General features: G+C 36.0%; 1 protein-coding gene across 1 annotated transcript in view; it reads right to left on the reverse strand.

The window, feature by feature from the left end:
• RIT2 (Ras like without CAAX 2) overlaps window positions 1-24243 on the reverse strand; it is a gene marked incomplete at its 3' end in the record, with an annotated part of 183859 nt that overhangs the window by 92454 nt on the left and 67162 nt on the right. The window contains exon 3 of the mRNA XM_080363028.1: window positions 14482-14555. Coding sequence (XP_080219154.1) covers window positions 14482-14555 — 74 coding nt within the window. The remainder of the gene's footprint in view (window positions 1-14481; window positions 14556-24243) is intronic.

Genomic DNA, 24243 nt, shown 5'->3' on the forward strand with positions numbered 1-24243 from the left:
AAGGTCTGCTTTGGTTTTCTTTTCCCCCTGAAATATATTTACCACACTAGTGAGAAGTGCCGTGATAATTATTTGGTTTGGTTTTTATTAATTTTTCAGACCTTTCTTTTTTTTTTTTTTTTGGTGGGGGGCAAGGGAGCAAATGTAAATAGCTTTTAAAAGCTTATTTGTAAAGGCAAGCAGCAAGAAACCTGCAGCAGTTACATTTAAAATGAGAAAGTATCTCGATAGGAAGTTGAGTGTATACTATATGTTATAACCCCCAGTAATACCACTACTAATTTAGATACTGATGATGCAACTTGTTTCACCTGGTTTCTGCCACTGAAGAGGTAGTCACCTATTCTAAATCAGGCTTCAAGTCTGTACCTACAATCAGGAGAAAGGGAAAATGAACTTCAGAGTATAATGCAACCCCTTCTCACAGAATTGTTTAAGATACCAAGGATGAATTTACTTATTACCTCTCTCACTACCTCAACAGAGACCAAGTACCAATGCCAGCCTCTGAAGTTTACAATACCAACCACAGTCCTCAACCAGTCTGTTCTCCACACATTTAGATAATAAAGCTTGTCTTTGTCTTCATTTTAATCTTTTCACTTAGTTTCTAATAGGCTGTTTTATTTTCAACAGAGTTTGAAAAGTCAAGAGGATGTAATACCTAGTACTGTCTTGATTTCATCTGGGATTTTTTTTTTTTTTCCTAATAACTCTTATAGTGCTGTTTTTTGGATTTAGAATTAGAATAACGTTGATAATGCAGTGATGTTTTAGTTGTTGCTAAGTAGTCAATGTCTTTTCAGCTACTCATGCCATGCCAGGTGCACAAGAAGCAGGGCGGGGACACAGACAGGACAGCTGACCAAAGCTGGACAAAGAGATGTTAAATACCATATGACGTTATGCTCAGTCTACATTTTGGGGGAGGATGGCCAGGGGAAACACTGCTCGGACACATGCTGAACATCAGTCACTGGGTGGTGGGCAATTGCATTGTGCATCACTCATTTTATATATCACTTTATTATTGTTATTATGACAATCATTACTATAATTGTTTTTACTTTCTGTCCTATTAAACTATCTTTATCTTGGCCCACTAGATTTACCTTATTTCCAGTTGCATCCTTTATCCCACTGGGGTGGGGCATGAGCAAATGGCTGTGTGAGGCCTTCAGCTGCCTGCCAGGTTAAACCACAGGTGCCTGAAAACAATGTAGGATTTTTCCCTTCACAGCACTCAGCAGTGGGAAATCCAGCATCCCTTCAGGATGGGTTAAGTTACACTAAGAGATAAACTTTTTCCATCATGGAAGTCAGTGTTCAAACCTGTTGCCTTTGCTTGCAGGATTCCAGTATGTACAAGCTATAGGTTCCCAGGAACAACAGAACAGAAAACAGAGAAGTATTGAACAATGTCAACATCGCTTCACACACTCTTTTTTTCTTACCTCTCATTTCCAGCCATCCTTTGATAACAGCAACAGCAAAAACAGTTATATAGCCAAAGATACAGAAAAGTCTGCAGCAGGTGGTACTCAGCCACCTGTGCCATCCTAAACCATCTGCCACATCCCTGGGAGGAAGAGAGTTGAATAACAGCTCAGATACAGACCAAAGAAAATGCAGTGGCTCTGGTTTAAATACTGGAGGACAGGGACTGATTCTTCTCTGTATCAAGTCTCCACACTGTTCTGGTTGTACATCAAATCTCTCTCTCATAACCCTTTTTGCCTGCTGTAATAATGATCCAGGAGCAGTTCAAAATGGGATTAGTATAAATGAGAATTAGCCCACAAGCCTGCAGTGGAAGTGGATTATTATTATAATCAGTCCCTTGATTAATGATCAGTCAGTGTCTCAGGCCTTATAATTACAGGAAGTAATCATTGCTTCTGTTATAAAACAGCAATATCCCTTTCCTTCTGTGAATTTGTACTGGGGACAAAATGCACATCACCAGTGACAGGAACAGTATAAAGATAACATAAAAGATGCAGTCTATGTTTTTAGCAGACTAATGTCTTTCTGAACTTAATCTGACAGCCTTCTCAGGCAATATTATGAACTCCACATTGTACAAAACCTGTAACCTTTTCTTAACTCTGGGACTGTACCAGTAAAACCTGAGATAGATACTAAAATTAATCTATAATGTAGAAGGCAACCAGCAGCAACAATATCAATCCCACTTAAATTGGTCTCTATTAATCTGGCCACTTCTTCCCCTCTTTAAGCTCATTTACCTGGAATGAGAAACAGGCAGGAAGAAGGAGAATATTCATGACAGATGATATTTGCTGGAAGAGCCAGATATGATTTTTCATGTTTGTGACAAATACTAGCATTACTTAGCTGTTTCTGGACGTCAGTGTACACTCTGGAAATGGAGGAGATAAGCTCACTTAGACTGATTGATAGGGGGCACCTCAAGACCTTGTCTATGGGCAGGAAGATGATCCAAACTGAGTAAGTCACCTGAATGGATGGTCTGAAATCTAAGAAACATGATTAGACTCGCACTGAATATGAAATGCAAGCGTAGTCTTAAATCTCTAATTTTCTCAAAATTTTGGCCAAAACTTTCTGAAATAATTTCCCTCTCCTACCCTTCCTGCACATTTATATTCTTTGATATCAGCCTGCTCCCTCTAGAAAGATGTCTTCAGTCCCTGACAGCAGCTGGTATTACGCTAGACTTCAGTTCAAGATCCTTTTTGAAGACTATTGTATCTGCAGGGAAAGAGGTGAATTCCTTCACACTGGTTAATACATCTTTAATCTCTGTCTACTGCAGAGACATTAGGAACCTCTGTAGTTCGGAATATAAGGAATGAATCAATAAAAAATAAAGACTTTTTTTCTTAATCTGAGTAACTGTATCAGCCTGATTCATGAGGACCTTGGTTTCCATTCAGAGGAATCTGAACTTGAAGTGGTATGTCTAAATATTCACCCTCTCTGAAAATCACCAGTTTGTGAGGTTAGTTTGATTACTGACTTCTTTAAATCATTGTGGGACAGAATCTGTTTTCATCGCTTGTGAATTTATGTCACTTCCCCCACATGGATTTAAAAATTCAAGTTTCCCCTCTCTTTGGAGCTGTGATGCTTCACCCCATCATGTCTGATAATGCTCAACAATCACAGACCTTGCAAGATTAAATCTTATGAAAGGCAGCTGTAGATGTCCCATCACATGCTGGATACTGAAGGATCACCATTGCTCTGCCCTATTTGTTCACAGCAGAACATTTTTTATGCATTTGCTATTCTGTACTCACATACTGTTCTGCATTATGGCTGGCTTATAAAGTAAGATTGAACCTCATAAGCCTCATAGAAAAAAGAAGTAAAAAGAAATAAATAAGAGAAAAAAAAAAAAAAGACAAATGAGAACATTTTCAAATAAAATAAGTCAGGACTTCAAAAAAACAGCACCACACAGTGCCCTTCTTTCTCACTAAGGAACTACTAAATAACCTGTGCTGGCACTCAGTCCCTCCCTCCAAAAGTAGCTTTTCTGCACTGATGCTCCCAATGTTCCCATTCTAATTGCCCTCTTGCCTTCAGGTGATGATATATACTGTGCTTTTGTTAACTTTATTAATACTGCTCTTCTAAAGATGGTTTGCCATATGCAGTAATGAAAATATGCAGTCCATCACCTGGGAGACGATATCTACTTTTCATTCACCGCAAAATATGGATGAAATCACCATATCAGTTGTCCACAATACCAGTAAAAATACTTTAGTGATACACTCCCTAACTCAGAGAATTCTCTTTTTCTTTCATACTAATGTTAATGGTTTCTCTCCTAGGGATAAACACCTTAGTAATTTTCTCCTAAATGGAGGCACTGAAGCAATCTTTGTTTTTAAGTACCACTAAAACCCCCAACTGCATTTAGTTTATTGTGCACTGTATACTACTTTTCCTCCTTCCTCATTAGTATGCAAGAAAGAATAAAGACAATTTTCACCTTTTATCACAAATGTATCATAAATGGTAAAGGAAAAGAATTAATAGTTCGGTAATTACATTTTAGTAAACAGCAGAGGCAAACAAAAAAAGACAACAACCCACTAGTGAAGAGGTAATGACTGCAGCTGCAAGCAAGGGCTCGCCAGGGATACAAACAAGCTCTTCTCGGCTTACATGGGGATTGCAGACTTGCCATCTTCCCCAGTGAGTCTTGTGCAATCTTGCAGAAGTGAAGCAAGAGGTTGTGGAGTCAGATACTTCATTGCTGTGATAAATGACTGCAAATGATATTCTGGCTTGCATATGTATTCTCTCATGATGACTTCTATAACAAGTGTGCTTACCTTAAAAATTCCACAACATAGTTATTCCTGTGCCCTTCCCTGTGTCCTACTCATCACCAGAGATATAATTTGAACTAAGAAAGTGAAGACAGGGAAAAGAAGAAGCAAACAACCTGCAGGGTGGTTTTTTTAGTCTATTGTAGCATTTAATCAATTGTGAGCTCATTTATGTCAGTGAAATTTAGTTCAGTGTTTATCTGAGGGTTGCGCTTCCTGGACACTATGTAAATCATCACCAGTATGAAATGCAAAATAGCTGTGTTGTAGCTGCATAGATTTTGTGTTCCTTAAAATTTTAAAATATGGTATTAACCTGTGACACAAAAGGACTAAGTTGTCACGTCTGTGATTTACAGATTTCTTGCTGTCTGAAGGAGATCCCACTGTTCTTTTTTTCTTTGCATCTGCACTGATGATTCTAGTGCAGGTGACATGGCTAGGTGGCTTTACGTGCATAGAGACAATCACTGGATTGGCATCCATGCAGCACTATAACACCACTCTCGGTGACCCTCTAGGGTCTTGTGGGAACAGAGACTGAGCTGAAAGTGCAGGAACATGTGCCATCTCAACTGTGACCAGTTCGCAAAAAGTTTTTAATGTGCCTTCACATGAAATGCAGCTATCTTGCACTCAAAGATGTTCAGTGGGACTAATTCTTCTCTAACAATTCAAAAAAATGTCCATATTTTTATGGAATTGATCATCACTTTCATAGATTCTAGATACACTGAATATTTCATCCAGATCCATCACTAGGATAGCTCGGCTTTACAATAAATCAGTAACAGTATAACTAAAGCTAATTCACTTCTGGTGGGGTAAATGATACCCACTGGTAGATGAAATGAAGTTCATTTTTCAGATGCATAACCTCTGTGTCTGCCTATAAAATGGGAGTATAGTTTTCATTATTAAGAAAAAAAAAAAAAAAAAATCTGTGAGGACAAAGAGGGAGCTCCAAAACTTTAGTCATGAGGTATGTAAGTTAGATCAATAGATCCTGAAAGATACTGAATAGCTTTTGACATCTGCTAAGCCTGTCCAATACAAGGACACAACTCATCTGCAATCTTCAAAGTTAGTGGAGTCTGACTTCTTCAGCTTGTTCCAAGATGTTACTCAGGTACTCCACTGTAATTAAGAGAATATCTGATTTCTTACACAGGTACAGCTGATGCAGCTACTGTTAAGCTTTTGGGCTTTGTATTTTTAAAATAAAAGTTTACTCCTTAGGATGGTTTGTTTCACATCATCCTGGTGCTCTGATAATGACACGGAACTCCCGTAGCATCAATTTGTTCTTCTCATCCATTAGGTACAATATAAAAGCAACCACAAAGATGTGTGCAACCTATGCAGGTTTGATCACATGAAAATAAGAAAAATACATATCTGAAATTATTATTTTTTTTAAAACCAAAGTGTTCTATATTTTGATTAATTATTCTCTTTAATTTCTACTTTGCTCTTCATTTCCTCTTTTAAAAATCTTCACTGATGCAATAACATTCATCAGATTATAAAGGAGAGGTGACAAGCAATGAAGTTCAACACTTACTGAGATTGAAGTTTTCTGTTCAGTTTTCATGTTTTGGTGGAAAGGAGATGCCACTTCCAGGTTCTGGTATAAAACTATTGGAACTTCAGGTGTGAAAGATGTCTTTTGTTGCAAAGAAAGCAAAACAAAAGCCTGAAAGGTTTTTCTAGCCCCGTCTTGCTACTATGAAAAGACAATGTCTTTAGAAAGTGTCTCCTTGCCAGATATCTCATAGAGTTTGGCAGCTGAAAAGTCTGGGTGATTCAGGTCTATGTATTGTATGTTCTCTATTATTTATTTAGTTAGTTATTTATTTATGTATGGAGGCACAATCATGCAATGTATAGGTAGAGTATCCATCAGCTACAGAATAGCATAAAAGACAAATAAATTTTATTAAATTACAGTTCTTTGGGACAATCCACTTTTCCTGAGAAGCATTAATACCTCACTGTGCAAAAGGCCTTTCTCTTGGTCATTTGTAATTGTTAGTTCAAATGGCACCAGGTAGTGCTGTTGCACATAATGCAATCACAGAATAATTTTGGTTGGAAGAGATACTCAAGATCATAGAGTCCAACTATTAACCTAACTCAGGTACTAAACCATGTCCCTAAGAATCTCATCTCCACATATTTTAAACCACTCCAGGGATAGTGACTCAGGCACTTCCCTGGGCAGCCTGTACCAATGCCTGAAAATCCTTTCCATGAAGAATTTTTCCCTAATGTCCAATCTCAACCTCCCCTGGCACAACTTAAGACCATTTCCTCTAATCCTGTCACATGTTACTTTGGGAAAGACATCAGAACACTCCATGTTACAACCTCCTTTCAGGCAATTGCAGAGACTGAGAAGGTCTCCCCTCGATCTTCTTCTCTCCAGGCTGAACCCCACATGTCCCTCGAACGCTTCTCATCACATGAGAACTCCAGAACCCTCATCAGATCCATTCCCTTCTCTGAACTCACTCCAGCACCTCAAAGGCTTTCTTGTTCTAAGGGCCTAAAACTGATGCCAGGATTCGAGGTGCAACCTCACCAGTGCCCAGTACAGGGGGACAATCACTGTACTGGTCCTGCTGGCTACACCAGTGCTGGTACAAGCCAGGATGCTGTCGTCCTCCTTGACCATCTGAGCACACTACTGGCTCATACTCATCTGCTTTTGACCAACATGCCCACATGCTTTTCCCCCAGGCACTTTCCAGCCACTCTTCCCGGAGCCTGTAGTAATGCTCAGGGCTGTTGTGACCCGACCCAGCACTTGGCCTTGTTGAACCTCATGCAACTGGCCTCAGCCCAACAATCCAGCTGCTCCAGATCTCTCTGTATAGCCTTCTTACCCTCCAGCAGATCAATACTCCCACCCAATTTCATATCATCTGCAAACTTGCTAAAGGTGCATTCAATCTCCTTATCCAGATCATTGACAAATATATTAAGCAGAACTGACCTCAATACTGAGCCCTGGGGAACAACCACTAATGGCCGGTCACCAACTGGTTTTAACTCCATTCACCACAACTCTTTGGGCCCATTTTGGGCTAGTTTTCTCAGCATGCGAGCCAAGATTTTAGTTCTAGAAATATCTTTTTGATATGAATTTTGTGAAAATTGGTACAGGTAGAAAACAAAACTCTGTCCATTGGAGTTCCTGGTCTCTTCACAGCTGCTTAGTAACAATCAGCTTTAAATATATAAACCTCTCTGAAATGGAATTCCTAGTGAGGTTATCTAGGACAGTTGCATATATAAAAAGAAATCAGGACGCATTTAAGTACATGGGCAGCTTCTGCTAGAAGCAACTTCAAAGGACTTCAGTGCCATTCAAAAATGGGAAAAAAAAGGTATACAATACTGTTTGTGTTGTCAGAAGAAAACGCAAATTTACATAATCACAGTTTTGTGGAGGACCTAGATGAGGTATAACCACACAGGATGTGCTTATATAAGCGTGTACCAAACAACAAACACTAGAACACACACACGCACAAAGAAAGAAAAAAAAGGAAATTACTAGAAAGAAGAAAAAAGCATTTTGCTATATTTATCAGAATGTGCAATGAAATATTTTCTTTTAAATATTCTTATTTTATTTAGAAAGTTATTAATAAAACATTTGGCAATATCATTGGCTTTTTATTTTTGGAAATTATTAGTTAAAGGAAGACAAACAATAAAATGAAAGTATTTCAAGATTAAAAAGAAGAATATTTTGAAAAATAAAATATAACACTGCAAAGTATTTCTCCATCTGCAATGAAGGAATACCTTTCTGTAATGGAGCATTTACTTTACTGAAGTGTAATGGTAGTGAGGGGCAGGAAATCACTGTCGGTGGACTCAATAAACCCTGATGTTCACCCTAAATGCCTGATCCCTGCAACATGTTATTGCACCTGTTTGTCAGAAAGATAAATGTAGACCTAGAAATACAAACTGATGCATCCTTTATTGCACCATCATTCATTCATTGACAGGGATGGGAAAGAAAGTTGGGAATCTTAATTGCTTCTTGCCTGTTCTTTCTAGACTAATACACTCTCTTTTTGACAGTAAGTTTCTAGATCTTTTTCCACTGTAGACAAATAATATTTTGCCCGTAATTTGAAGGATGTTGGAGTCAGGTCTGCAATATCGTCTATAATTTACTGGAACTTTTTTTTTTATTTCCATTCAATATCTGTGCCAAATAAATGCTTCTTCAAAATCTGACCATTCCTAAATAAAATAACTTGTTAATAGGTGAGATTTTAGTTGTCCCTACAGAACATCTTGTGTTGAGAATCCACCAATTTTCTGTGCTATGTTTTGACTTTCTAGGTGTGTCACCATCAGCTAGTGAAACAACATAAAAAATGAAATTAATGTTCTTCACTTAATACACTGTGTTAATGGTTGCTATTTTGTTCACTACCACTATGCTTTAAAAATAAATTGGATTTCATTTACACACTATAGCACCTAGCAGAAAGTACACTAAAATTATTTTCCCCTTAAAAGAACATGCTGTAAAGGCCCATTAAAATATAATTACTACCAAAAAGGCATTTTACATTTCCTTGAGATAAGGTGCAGTAATGTAGTTTCAAATTTTACTTCCATTGATTCAGGATTAGAGCAACATGTTTAGATAATAAACAGAAGGATCTGAGATAACAGCCCGAGTGAGTCATAGGACTATAGTGTTTAGTCTGAGAAAGAGTGTTTATCTGAAGGGCTCTTGGGACTAATATGGTTCCTCTTCAAAGCTTGAAACATGGGCCAAAAATCATAGTCCTGGAGGCTGGCAGGATAAACACGTCCCATGATTTGCTAGCAATTTGAGAGATGGATTTCACTACAGAGCGCACTGTTGTCAAGTTGAAAAGTGTCTGCTTGGAAATGAATTCATGTACACACAGCCCCAGAAAAAGGAAAATCTCCCTGAAATGGCATGCCATCACACTTCAAGGCCTATTTTTCAAGTGTCTGACTCACACCTGAGAAACATACTAGTGCACTAAGTTTATCACAAAAAAAGTTCACATTTTAACAAGTAAAAATTAGTGCAATAATTTGAAATGTACTGTCTCACTGACAGGTACAGAAATCCATTTTTCTGTGTCTCAAAACAGGTTTGTCTTTTTTACACAGGGTCACCTCAGATGCGTTTTTGGTGAACGGAATACTGTCTTATGCTCTTTTAACATTTCTCATGAAGTTGGGTAATGTGTCATGAGAAGGAAAGCTGTGACAAGAATAAAATCTGTGTCAATCAACAGTTTATAAATACAGCAGGAGAGATAACTGCTGTGTGTGCTTGAGTAGGAATTCAAACTGGACTGCAGAAGTAGTAACATATTTTTAAATCAGAAAAGATGGTGAGAAAGCATAAATGAGTGAACAGAAAGTTTCCCTTACTCTGTGTGGAGGCTTTTTGTGCATGGTTGGAGCAGCTGTGCATTGCCAGTCTCTGAGAACAATTGTGAAGGGAACTAAACACAGAATAAGGGACTTGCTATCTGAATGTCCATTCACTTGCACTCACAGTTTCCTGCAAATTAAATAGTTTACACCCATTTAAATCAAATATGTGTAAAAGCAGATTAGACTTATGGCACATTGGATAAAAAAAAGGAAATTCCAGAACTACCTCCACGCAAAAGCCTCTCCTAGCCATAGGGGTCAGAGAGAGGAAAGCAGGTGAATTTCAAGGAAGAGTTACTCAAAAAATATGCTATGAACGTGGTTGAACAAGGAAGCTCAAGCTACCTTTACAAATAATAGATTGTATTTGCAGATTTCCATTAAGGTTGTATTATTTACTCCACATGCCAAATTATAGCTATCCTAGAGGGTTAAAACCTAACTAAATAAAATTCCTCCTGAAGCTCAATCTCACATTTACTCTGATGGGTTTGTTTGTTTGTGTGCTTGTTTTCAATTTTTTAAATAAATTATTATTTTTATTTGCTTTTTTGTTTTAGTTTAATTGAAATGTAGGTACAGAAAGAAAGCTATTGGTTTAAGAAGATAACTTCTAGTCAGAGAAGGACCAAAGGTATCATTGATAGCTTCTTCTAGAATCAAATATGAGATTAAGGTTACATGTCTTCTACATTCAGTTGTGCTATTGAAAAAGAAAACCTACTTTAATTTTTTGTTCTTTTATGTCTTGTTGTATGCCATGTTTTCAAGCTTTATGGTAGGAACTGCTCAAGTGAGTGCGGTTTATGTCAGTTTGTCTGTGAACAGCTACATCAGCAATACCTGTTCTTGAAACTCTCTGAGGTAAATGTAACCTTATTCTGTCTGAAGTTGATTGTGGTGAGCAAAGACAGGTTGTCCTGCTGGCAGGTGTAGCAGGTGGTGAAAAGTGGGAGCAGTGATTTCAGTGAAGCAGAACTACTTAGACCAGTCCTACATACATTAAAACGTGCCCCTTGTTGTATATTCAGTGGAAAAGCAGTATTGGGAGAGCACTAGAGAACAAAAAATGATGTAGAAAATACATGTCCAGTGCTTGTGGAATGTCAGTCTGCTTCCTGCAATGGGAAATCTGTCATATTTAACGGTGCCTATGTATAAGCATGAGAAGAAGAAAACCAATAACTAGGTGAGCAATACTAATAGTTAATTCATGTTTCTTATTTTCATTTTGTTTGAGTGGGTTTTTTTTTTTAACTTCAGAAAGTTGAAAACCAGAAATGTATTTCTGAAGCATCATTTGTGGTTTTGGTACAGTAAATACATATATATCAGTTAAAATACCAATTATTAATTTCTAGTTTCAGGTATGAAATAGAATGTTAATTTTAAACTCTGGACTTAAAAATTAAGAACTATATTAATTATTATTAAATACCAATATTTGGTCAGAGTTGAAATTTTCATTTAATGCAAAGATACAGCAGAGAAAGGAAAAGCATGTTTGGTGAAACATGTTCTCTAGAACAACAGCAAAATACATTCACTTCAGTCATTTTTTCTGTTGACTTCTTTTTTTTCCCAAATGGGGAAGAATTACGGTTTTAGCTCCTTGATCTTCCAAAGTGATTAAAGTCATTACTCAAGGTTGATGATGAAGTATTTATGACTGTGAGAATGCCACTACATGATTTAGAAGCTGTAACACCATCGCTGCTTTAACACAAAATCCAGCAAGATACCATCAGAACACATCATCAACATGACTGGGTGCATTGAATTCTTACCCTGAGTCACTAAAGTCACAATAACATTTTATTCTGTACCTCAGTGAGAAAAATATCAAACCCCTTCTCAGGAAAGAGGCTTTTTTAACTATGGACTTCAATGGGAGCTCTATTAGGTCTTGATTTATCCTGGAGCTGCACAGATACACTCAGACATGTTTCAGGGATTACAGTTTTCACTAGAAGAAGAGGGAAATCTAAAGCAGAGATTTTCTTGTATCAATTCAACCTGGATCTTGAGGTAGAAGAACTACACCCAGGCTGTACAACATCCTGGGTTGATGTATCTGCAGAGTGTGGTGCTGCTGCCACAGGTCTCTGCTTCCTGTAAAATCTTTGTACCACATTTTATGGTCACTACATGCCATGGGTCTCTAATATTATGAATATTTTGGTCCCTTGTTGAAAAAAAACTTAAATTCTCCAGCCTTTCTCTAGTACTGTTCTCACCAGCTTTCACTGTTTGCATCATTCTGATTTCTTCTCTTATCTTAAAACTGTTAGTTCTCCTAGAATTCATAGTATGGACTAATGTCCTCCTCCCAATTAAAAAAGAGGTATTGTTCTAGATTTTTAGATTTTTAATATGATCAAAGATAATATTTTATTTTAACTATTTTAAAGGCCAGTGCATAGGTATATTTTCCCTGGTTCCTAAATCTACACCAAAAAAAAAAAAAAAAAAAAAAAAAAAAAAAAAAAAAAAAAAATCAATAGAATTTAAGTTTGTGCTCCTTTTTTTTTTAATTTTAAAAGAAGCTGACACAAAATGAAATACCAATTTAAAAATACTTTTTGTGTTACTTAAAAAAAATGGGATTTTGATTATGGTGGGGCTTAGGAAGAGAAGGAAAATCTCAGTATCTGATTCTATTTATTTTTATTTAATCAACAATACAAATTTTGTGTTTCTAGTAACAAAAACAAATTGGAAAAAATCAAAGTAGAAGAATCTATTCCTCTTGGTTTTTTTCATCACACTACTACCCAGCTCAAAATGAAAGCACACTCTCCATTTTTGTTTCATTCATCATCCATTCTTTGCTTTGATTTTAAACTGTATTTTTTTTTTCTCTTTGTATAAATAATATTTGCATTACTGATGCAAACTTAGGATCAGATAGCTCACCTTCTGTACACAGATCTGTGAACAGGAGCACAAAGCAAGGAGCTGTGTAACTACTTTACCCTCTTCTAGAGTTGGCAGAGTTTAACTTCTACACTCTCTCAGAGTCTCCACAGCACATTAGGAACACACCTGTGAAGATTAGTACATCTTGTATAGCACTTTGTTCCTCTTTCCATTAGCAAAAGGCTGGACACATAAACTCTGATTCATCATTTCAACTCAGAGTAAGAAAGTACTTTACTTTTAACATTTTAACTCTACATCACATGACTAAAGGGAGTTTAGGAGTAGAACGAAAAAGACGTAGACAATGAACTGTATTAAAGGACAACACAGGAGGTCCCTAACACATAAAGCCTTAGAAGACTGAACAACTGGAAATGTAATTTCCCTAATGATTGTGTACTAATGATGATATAAGGCTGAAAATACTAGTTTCAGACTTCTTGAGTGAGCAGAGGCTGTTGCTTCTACTTCTCCAAGAGAAGTAACAGATGTTTTCAGATGTATTGAATAACAACTATGGTGTTTCTTCTTTTCACCAGCCAAATCGTTACTGAAGCTATGCTAGGACTATTATGTGTAAGAAAGTTCTTGTACCTGTTATAATAATAAATTCTAGATCAATTAAATTCACAGCTATGGAGACATGCCTTAAAATGAAGCTTAAACTTTCTGTAAAAAAAATAACTTTCACGGGTGACTCCACAGCAAGTCACTGTTTAACTGCTGAGACTGTAAAATTTTGAGTCAAGGAAGGACTATTCAGGGCATCTTTTGATTCCTGAAATGGCGTTGAGTACACTTTGAAATTGGCCTACATTTCATTCACATGTAAAACTCAAAGCACAATTGCCCTGAACTACATTCAATTTATATAACTTGATGCCATTCTAATTCCTGGCAGCAGACTGCACTTCCCACCTTCGCAGTGCCCAGCTAAGGTGCATTCAGACATTTGGGAAGCTGAGATCAAGGTTTCCAGGCTTATATATGTTATTGTTTGTTTGTTTTAAGGATTTGCTCTCCTTGCCGACTGACTTATTGCTGTACAAGGTGCGCATACATTATCGAAACTCATGAACTACCAAAGCCTTCAAATACAACATGATGCATACCTCAGAAAAAAAATCAACCATCTGAAACATTTTGATTGAACAACAAAAACGTTTTTAGATGGAAAGGGGGTAAACTGAATCCGATAGAATAAATTATTGTATTTAGCTGCTTGTTTTGCCTTACTGTATGTGAAACTTAATTTTCTGACTGGTGCTCACATATGCATATACACATTATATGTTATACTGTGTGTTACTTTTAGCATTAAGATATTTTCCTTATGGGTGAGCATCTGATGTCTAAAAATAATGTGGCAAGGAGAAAAATGGTAATAAAATACTTGATCTACAAGTAAACTAGAAGATTCCTGTAATATATATAAAAGCAGAAATGATAAACACATAAAACAAACCAATGAAAGTATTTATTTATTCCATTATTGTGATAGATATTTCTACATAAAAGAGAAAAAACAAACAAACATTTTTTTTCTTCCACTCAATTAAGTTCATCTGTCTCTTCTGGTCAGATTTTGAATTTATGCTATACCACTGAAGTACTTCTTTAATCTTTTCCTTTGTTAATTCCTCAATGTTATTCTGTCACTGCTGCCTTTATGTTTGAATAGGAAGCTTGATTCTAGCTCTGTGTCCCTTATATCTAAGGTTAAAATCTTTGTTTTTATCTCTGATTGAATGGTTCACATTGGGAAAATACTCACCTGTCCAGCAGTGTCTAGAATGTCCAAATAGGCTGGTTCATCATCAATTCGGACTTGAGTTTTGTAGGCATCCTCTGAAAAACACAGTGCAGTACAGTTAAGTATAAGAGTGGCTCAGAAAATGGAAAATGAAATAGCTTTTCTAATTTGGAGCAGACTTCTCAAAAGCTCTCCAGTCTGACCTAACTTTGCTTTCTTTCAAGTCAAAAAGACGTTTTCTGAAATCCTACCATCGCTGTGAAGCATTAGCAACAGAGAGTAATCTAGTCTTTTCTATTACACTACCACAAAATATGAAAGAAATTTTACCTCTCTTTAAAAGGATAGCACAGACCACAGGTGGTGTTTAAGTCACAAAGCTTCAGAGGTGTTGTGCTGGTGTTATGCAGCAGGGTGATTTTTACTTAACACAATCACACTTCCACAGAGCTTTTACAGAAAACAGTTTTGAGCTAAAAATCGTCTAAATTGCTGGGTAATTCTCCCTGTGGCTGAAGCGGGGCTTCTGGCTCAGATGTGTCAGAGCAATTAATTATACCTCTGTATATGTCTGGAAAGGATGCAAATGGGTTTTTTAAAACAAATTCTGTAATCAGTGTACTCACACTCATCATGGTTGAGTGTGGAGGAGGAAAAACCTATGCTTGGTGAACTGTTCCCTTAGCTCATGATTTTGTCAAGCTAAATTTGGAAGGAGAAAAACAGAAGAGGTGAATTACTATTTGCATAAGTTGTTTTCTTCACATTTCAGTTTCATTCCTCTCTGAATATTTGCACTTTCTTCCTGAGGTTAAATAGAGCTCAGATATGAGGTCTTGTTTGTACTTGAAATAGTCTTGGAAATTATCTGCGTTCTTTAATTGAACAATAACGCACAGCAGCCTGAGTGGTTTTGGTGACTGATACTATGTTTTGGCTGTGCATTGAGGTGTGAAGACAAGACAAGTGCATTTAATGCATCTGAGAAGTATTATTAATCATCCTGAGCATATTGCTAGACTCAATCCTGCAAGCCTTGGATGCTAGGGACTCTCAAGACTAGACTTTCAGTAACTATTGATATAATATTTGGATTACAGTATGGGCATTGCAGGTAGCTGGAATTCCCAGGACATTCCAGTTTATGCTTAGTTATATATCTTGCATCATATGACACGTTATAAAAGCATGTAAAAACCCGCTTTCTACCTACGCAAAGGAAAAACTTAAAGATTCACATGTGAAGGATTCTGGATGGCCTTAACTCAGCCCGCTCCTGTGCAGTCAGTGGAAAGCTATCTTTAGTGACATAATCACATACAGTACTTTCCATGATTTTCCTGCTTCTTTTAGGCCTAAGTTCAGCAAATTACTTAGGCACAGTACTTGCTTTATAGAAATACCTAATCCCATTGATATAAGGATGACCCAGAGTCTCAATTAATTGTATGACACATTGACTTGCTGAGAAAGTCAGAGCACTCCAATCAGCATGTATTTCAGTCAATAGATCTCTTTCTAGGGGTTGTCAAATAAGAAATTCTGTTCCAAAGAGGGACTATGTTGGGTGAATTAGGCTACTTACAGTTTAAGTGATCTATTATGATGTGACAGTGATATGTGCAGTAGATTTTTTTTAAAAAAATATTATTTCTTAACTAAAAATGAAAGCAAAAGATGAAAATACATGAAATCAAATATGCTGTTTCCTTCTTATTAACTCTATCAATACTATAAAGTATTATGAATATATTCCCACATGGGTGAGTGCCTTCTTGCATCACATTCATACATGCATAAATTACATATGACTTGCACACATTTAGCTTGCACTCTTGGCTCTGCAGCTGGATTCTCTAAAGCCAATATGTCGTGGTCTTATTTCACTCTTCACTTAGACCAATGTGAGCTTTAATGCAATAGCTTTAAAACAGTCAATGTAGAGAGACATTTGCATACTCAAATTCAACTTGGATAAAAATGAAGCTAAAGCCTAGATAAATCCTCTCTTATTTATTAAGGAAATGAATTAGGAGTTCAGAGTTAGTTACAACTAAATGACCCACTGGTCTCTGAATATAACCGATAGCTTTCAGAAAGTAAATATAAAATATATAGACCTACTACCCTGCTGAGTACTCCAGGTGTGGCCCGACATCATGCCACTTTAATCAGTGAAGTTTCAGCTGTTAAAAGCTGGAGCAAGGCTATTTTTATAACACTTTTACCTTACAAAGAAAACACTGAACATAGAAACCCACTATATTATTTCCATTTATTCTGTTTTCTCAAACTACTAGCCTTAAAACACTTTACAAAGTGCCAGAACCACTGCCCTGTTTTCATTCTTAATGTGTGCTTGCATCTTCTGTTTGTGGTAGTGAAACAGTGAAACATTCTGTTGAGCATTGCCCAAGTACATGAATCTAAATGGTTTGCTAGGTAATTGTATTTTGAAGAGGTGTTGTTTGAAGGATTTACCTTTGTCCCAAAAAATGTGGAGATGAAACAGGAAGGAGATATGACTTTCCTTTGTAATATTCTCTCTCTGCATATGTGTAAAAGGCAGGATGGTACAGGTGATTTACAAAAGCTTAAAACTACCCTAAGCTGCGGTGTAATTAGCAGGGATATTTTCAAGCTGTGTTTGAATGGAAAATAGATGAGATGTTTAACTCCACTTTTCTTATAGCACTCTCTTAAGAAGAAGTCCCAAAGCCCACATTTGTCAGGGGAATCCCTATCTCGTTCTGACACCCTCATACCACAGATCAGATCATAACACCCACTTGTGATCTATCAGCTTCTTGGTGCTCAAATACAACCAGCCTTTTGAGAGGCACTTTCTCTTTGTCTACCCTGTGTCACTGGTCTTCTGGGGTGCTAGGGCAATGAATTTGTCTGGGACAGGAGTTAGAAGGATAAATTAAATTAAAATGCATAAATTACATAAATTAAAAACTGTGCTTCCCACCTCATGTTGTATGGAACAAGAAGAGAAGACGAGAATGGAAGAGTTGGTCTATAATTAATACTTTCATACAGGGATTTTGCCTCAGGAAGCAGTGAAAATAGAGCAGAGTGAGGGATTACATAGATAAACATATTTATTTGACTCAGTAAAATACAAGGGGGGTGCAGGCACTAACCAGAAAAGAAACAACCTTCCAGAGATCAGGAGTTGGTTATGCATGTGTGTTGGAACCAGTTAACATAGTTTTCTTTTATTAGTAGCTAAAATGCTAAGCAGAAACCCTGGAGTCTTTACATGCTTCCTAAATTATTTAAAAAAAGACTACCATGTGGCTAGCCTTTATGGCTCAGGCAACACTGTACACACTGTGGTCACATTAAGGAAAGGAACTCTGAGATCTGAGAGGAACATGCTGCTTACAAGTAGAAAGAGCGGAACAGAAGTGAAGACATTCCTCTGAAATAGCATCTCAATGTATGTAAAATCAAGAAGGAAATTCTTCATAAGGAGCACTAGAAAACTCATTGTCTAATCTCCTCTGTTTAAAAAATAGTCACATTATTAAAAATGCTGTCTTGTCTATTACACTACTTATAGTGTTTGAGTGCATTACATTTTCTTTAATCTAATTAATTTATAATACTAACATAATGGTCTCTTTAAAGTTAATTGGGAGCTTCTAAGCCACATGTGTCTGAATTTAACATCCTCCAGTTCTATGAAATAATATTTTTTAAAAGATCAAACTCCAAACAACATTTCAGTAAAGCATTAAAATAAGGTACAAAAAAGAGAAGAGAATAATAATCAGGTATCAGACAGTATATCAAACAATATTTTTTATATTAAGTTCAATATCATTCCTTTTCTGTGAGGCTAACTGTCAGGTCCCACCTTTTGCTTTACATAAAATGCAGCAGAAAGATCAGTTATTATAAGAACAAATTGTGGATGGAGTTTATTGATATTGCTGTGAGATATAACTATGACTTAAATACTGTCTGCAGGAATGAACATTTTGTAGGTACCAAAAAGAAAAAATAAATAAACAACCTGAATCCTTACAATCTGTATAACACATGAATATATTAATTGGATAGTTAAAGTATCCAGTAAAATTATTTTTTATGTACATATAAGGTGGGTTTCTTTAAGAATTTTATTTCCTACAAGTATTAAAAGAAAAGCAAAACAGATACAAACTTCAGTTATATTACTTGGATTGAATCTTGAATTCTTACTGAGCATTTACTGTTTTCCAGGGTAGGGAAAAAAAATATCAGAGCTGTAATTCTTCTCTGAACAGCATCTATTCTTTTTTTCTTTTTTTTTTTTTTTTTAAATATTATTTCTTTCCTCCTTCACTGAGTATCTTTTTAAACCAAGAAAAAATACTTTGCAGAAGGCACTTTTAATTTTTTTTTTCTTAATTATTTGATTGTCCTTTGCAATATTATGGAAAAAAATTGTTAAACCTTTTGTTATCTGTTTTTTGGGTTTGTTTGTTTGGTTGGTTCGTTGTTGTTTTTGGGTTTTTTTGTTTTGGTTTGGTTTGTTTTTTTCCCCTTTGTAAAATGAATGCTTCTTCTTTTCTCAGCTTTCTTATTCTGGAGGCAGAAATACAATAATTAATGCAAGGTCGTGTTGCAATCAGTTATCCTAGCACTAGAGAAGCTAGATTCATAAAAAATATATCAAAGGACTTATTCAGCTATGAGCAGGTAACTGCCTCATGACAAATAGATTTGGATGGCGTACAATTTCAAAGGGAGTTGTAATGGGCTTTTCATCTGCATTACGGACATGTTCCAGTCCCTGAAATATAGGTCATCTCTTTCTTTCTTCCATTTGTTAATTCTGTATATATTCTTTCTAAATAAATATTCTGCTTTCTTCTTTGTCTTATACACAGTAAACTGTAGTGAAAACAAATCAGATTCTCACATATATACATGAGTCAAAATATATTTGATTTGGATAAGGTGGTACCATACCAGCAAGTCCAAGCTCAGTCAGCCTCACATGGGGTTCTGCCCCATGTTCTCCCTGTGTGTCAAAAAGACATCAGGAGACTCAGCTCTTGGGGTACTTAGATTATCTGATACATACGCATTTTAATCCAGAAATGCTCATGAATATAGCATAATCTTGAGTCTTTGGCTGGATGAGTGCTCTTTCTATTTACAAGTAATTTTTAATTAAAAGGTAGTGGATGAACAGACTTAAACCACTGTACCAACTTTTACTCTTAAGCTCCTTGTATTCAAGATAATAATATGCATGTCATAGGAATTGTCCATCAAAATACATCGGTCTTATAATTTCCCCTAGCATATAATTATTTTCCTGGACTGTGAGCATTTTGTAATTTAGGTGAGCATTGCTATCAGCATTTTGCAGAAAAGGACACCAACTCACTGAGGTTGCCTTCCTATGAGCTATGCACACATGATAAGCCATGAATAGCTTAGAACAGTAAAACTGACAAATTTGATTGCCCTGTATTCTGTAAATACTCAGATAGGCAGCAGTATGTTTTAAAATAAGGCAAGTAGGAAAATTAATACCAGATTAATAGCTAGGATACTTAAGTATCCCATTTCCAGTTCTGCCTAGTGTTACATAATTCTACATTATACCAACAGTTAAGAATACTGCTTATTATTCTTTCCAGTGCTTCTGCTTTTTATTTCTCAGCATTCACTTGTATTTGCCATTATGATTCATTTGTTTAGCTTTCTCAGGTTTTTGTCAGATCTTTCAGGTTTGCTCAGTTTTGTGTTAACACCACAAGTTGCTTGCTCCTGTCTATACAAATTATAGCAACAGACAACATCATTCCACACAGAATAATCTTGCTAATGGTTTGCTGAAAAGAGCAAAAGTGACCCTGCCTTTCCAAACTCACAGATTGGAACTCTTTCTTCAGTAACTGCACACTTCAAACATCTCTGTTGTTTCTATGAAATAACAGCAGGAAAACAGAGCAGTATTTAAAGCAGATAGTATCTCTCTGCTAGCCTTATTCTTATAAAAATTTTATAGCCTAGGCCTTGAAAAAAATAAAATAATCTGAGAAAAAGCAAAGCATTAATCATGTTAAGTGCTTATTGTAAAAGGAAATCATACATTTATTCATTATATACTCAGTCGCATGGTGAGAAATACAACACTTTCTATCTTTGGGTTTTCATTTCAGCATTGGAATTATCATAACCATATTTTCAGATAAGATATTAAACTGAGGTCTTTGCCATATATGTCTTCAGAAAAGATCCTATACTGTTGTTTTCAAATGGCTTTGCTAAATTCAAGTGCATATTACTGCTGTACATTCCCACTCTCCTTATTAATTTCAACTGAAGATGCAATTTTTCGTTTCCTTCATTTAGCCATTCTTCAGCATTATGACATATTCTTAACTAACTACTATGATCTGTTTTAGAGTTTCCTGTATTTCCAGTGGCACATAAAAGCAAACCCTTTAGTGTTCATAAGATAGTTTACTGTTTCAGGAATAAAAATGTGAATAGAAATACAAGGTACTTCTGTAAGCCTGAAAATGAAAGAGCTTCATAACTGCATAAGAGCTGCATAACACTTCATAACTTTTAGTTGATTTTGTCCTGAAATTAGCAGTGCTAATAACTTCAGTGAAAAGTAGTATCATGACTAGAGTACACCCAGACCCTCAAATAAACCTCTACACTTGATCTTGCTATCATCAATGAAAAATGATGCCTAAATACCTGGTAGCTGACAGAGCCTAAATTACCTGTTCAGCAATGAGAATCATTGCAGTGTATTAAATATTTGAGTTTAGGCCCACTAAGTCTGACTATTGGTTATAAGTAGTCTTTTACTGAGTCATTGTCATTCTCTGGTCTTTCTCCATTAAATTAGGCTTTGCCTGCCATTGGCTGTACTCCATCTGCATCTGATTACAGCAAAATAACTAAAAGCCTCCTCAGACTAATGCATATTCTGTTTGGCTATCTCTCACTTCACTGCAGTGCTCCTCTTTTAATGCCATTATGTATCTGTCTTAAAACAGCTGCTCTCAAATTAAGTTTCTCCCTCTAGTTGGGCTGCCTGATGTTTCAGATCTGTACTCTGCAGGGCAAGACTGATAACACATAGCTGCTGAAGGAGTCTGATTGATTTTTAGCATTGGGTACTACATGGCAGATTTCTCAGTGACCTGAAATGCACTCAGTGCCTTCCAAATTGGGAAATGGGTTATCCATTATACTTCTGTCTTCTTTTTTTCCTCTTGTCTTTTTTTTTTTTTTTTTTTTTCCCCCTTGGTTGTACCTATAGATATGTACAAGCACCTCTTCTTCAATGTCAGCTTGCAGTTTCATTACTGTGCTACCCTTCCATTCTCTGCTGAAAAACAGAGGAAGCAAAAGTAACTTAATCTCACTTAGTCTGTGGTAGGCACAAAAAAAAAAAAAAAAAAAGAAATGTTATCTGTTCTGTAAAAGGTTTTGTGCTAACAGAAACCTGAGTGAATTGCATTTTGAATCAGATAATCTGGTTTGTCTTCTCCCTTTGGGTCATCATTATCAGTATGTTTACTAAATAAACAGTTGCAAAAGGAGACAATGGTCTGGGCAGCTTTCAAGAACCAAGATTAAGAGTGATTTTCTTGCACTAAGTGTTGCATCGGAGAGGTTTTCAGCTACATAGTATCATCAAGGAGAAAAAGCCCAGAAAATTCAAGGTAATATATCCACTTTCAGGCAAAGAAGGTAAAAAATGTATGATCAACATGGCCAGTAAAGCAAACTCACTGCTACATTCTCTGATTGTACAGCACCTTACACTCTGTCAGATCATTGTCATCAGGACTCGAAGTTCTTTATATGGTGCCAATAACTCGTAATAGTATATGTGAACATAAGACATTCAGTCTGCATTCATGGTAGCAAATTCTCCACAATAACCAATCAAAGCCACTCACCATTTATAAAAAATACCGACTACAAGAAACACCTTCTCCACTGCTCCTTGCCCTCTGCAAGGATGCATCACAGTTCTTGTGCTTCAGTTCCAACTCAATATTCTGATGCAACATGTCAACAGATCTTTCTACAGCAAGTATTGGTATTTATTCATTCCCGTGAGGTGCTTCATTATAAGATTAGACATATACATATATACATGGTTTTATGTGTTTTTTCATTGCTATGTGTGTACCTACATATAAAACTACAGAGACACATATAAGACTGAGTGTATCCGAATGTACAAGAGAACATCATGAATTAATCCTTATGTGGAACACCTGAAATGTGTAAAATTACTTCCTTTTAAAAAAAAAAAAAGGACCAGGAGCAGAGTGAGAATTCAACAATGGGTTAGTTTTATACTATTACACTATATATTAATTTATTTTCTAGTTGCAGATATCAATTTTGCTCCTTAAAATCTAATTATTAATAAATGTAAAATATGTGTTCACAAGAGCCCATGAAAAACAGGATCATTACAGAGTTCTGATAAAAAATAATAAATAATAATATATAATAACAAATTAAATAATACAATATAATAAAAATAATAAAATAATTATAAGTAAAAATAAGAAAAATAATAAGAAATAAAATATTAACATATAATACTAATTAAATTCATATAACCAAGATGAAGTCTAGGAGACAACGTGCCTGTCTTCCTTGTTTCCCATAGGCATGTGGATGGAGAAGCTGATTCCATTCCTACATAACATATTGTGAACTGTTACATTCTCCTGGTTGTAGTGTAGCTCACCTCCTGTAATTGATTGGCTGCGGCAGAGAGGCTAGGGGACAGTGGAGATTTGGATAAAAGACTGACAAACTCTATCTGAATAATTTGGCCCAGTGAAGTAACTATCAATCATGATGCAAATGCTGTTATCAAAAAAATCAACACTTTAACCTGAAAGCACGCACAGACATGACTACATTTGTATACGCAATTTTACAGGATATATCTTGCTGCCCAGAAAACTCATTCAGCTATTCTACAGATGGTCCTTCACACAGGATAAATTTTACTTATGAAGTGTCCCATCCATGTGAATAAGATTATTTGACTGACAGATGTTTTTCTCAGAAGCAGTTATTGAAGAGAAAATACCATTTCTTACAAATGTTAGCATTTTTACAAATCAAGTCTAAAGATAATTGAAGCAAACCTTTGCTGTAGCATTTGCTTTCCTGCTAGAAACCGCTTGCAATATAGATAATGCTACTAATATTTAATAAAGATATATCATTACTTTTTCTGCTTCCAGAAAAATGTCATTTACTTCAAAGATGTACATGAACAAAGTGAACAAAGTACTCCTGTTTAATCAAAACATGATAATTAACAGGAGTCCGAGTACCCTTATCTTGGGGAACAAGAATAGCAGGTAGCAATTTCACTACTCTTTCAAGTCTGTGACTGTGCTACTGAGTGGGAAGATCTGACAGCTAGGAAGTCACTTCTTGTCATTTCAGGGGGAGTAATTAACAAGTTGACTACATCTATGTGACTTTTAGCATGGATGATGCCTTGGATTTAGTAAGGTGTAAATGGCTGTTGGCTTCCATGAAATAAAGGTTAATGGAGGCATTTGTTGTGTGACATATTTTGAATCGAGCATGATAAATCATCCACCTTTAGGAAACCATAGAATAAGTGTCCCTTCCAAGTTCGAAAATCATGTAAGTAATATTTTTACAAATCAAAAGATTCAGGGTGACTCTATTTATGAGTTGCAAGTCTCACTCTCTCCTTCTAAGTCCATGATCCTAGTTGTAATTATCATCACTGTA

The sequence above is a fragment of the Nesoenas mayeri genome (genome assembly GCF_963082525.1).
Source record: "Nesoenas mayeri genome assembly, chromosome: Z".
Taxonomy (NCBI): Eukaryota; Metazoa; Chordata; class Aves; order Columbiformes; family Columbidae; genus Nesoenas; species Nesoenas mayeri.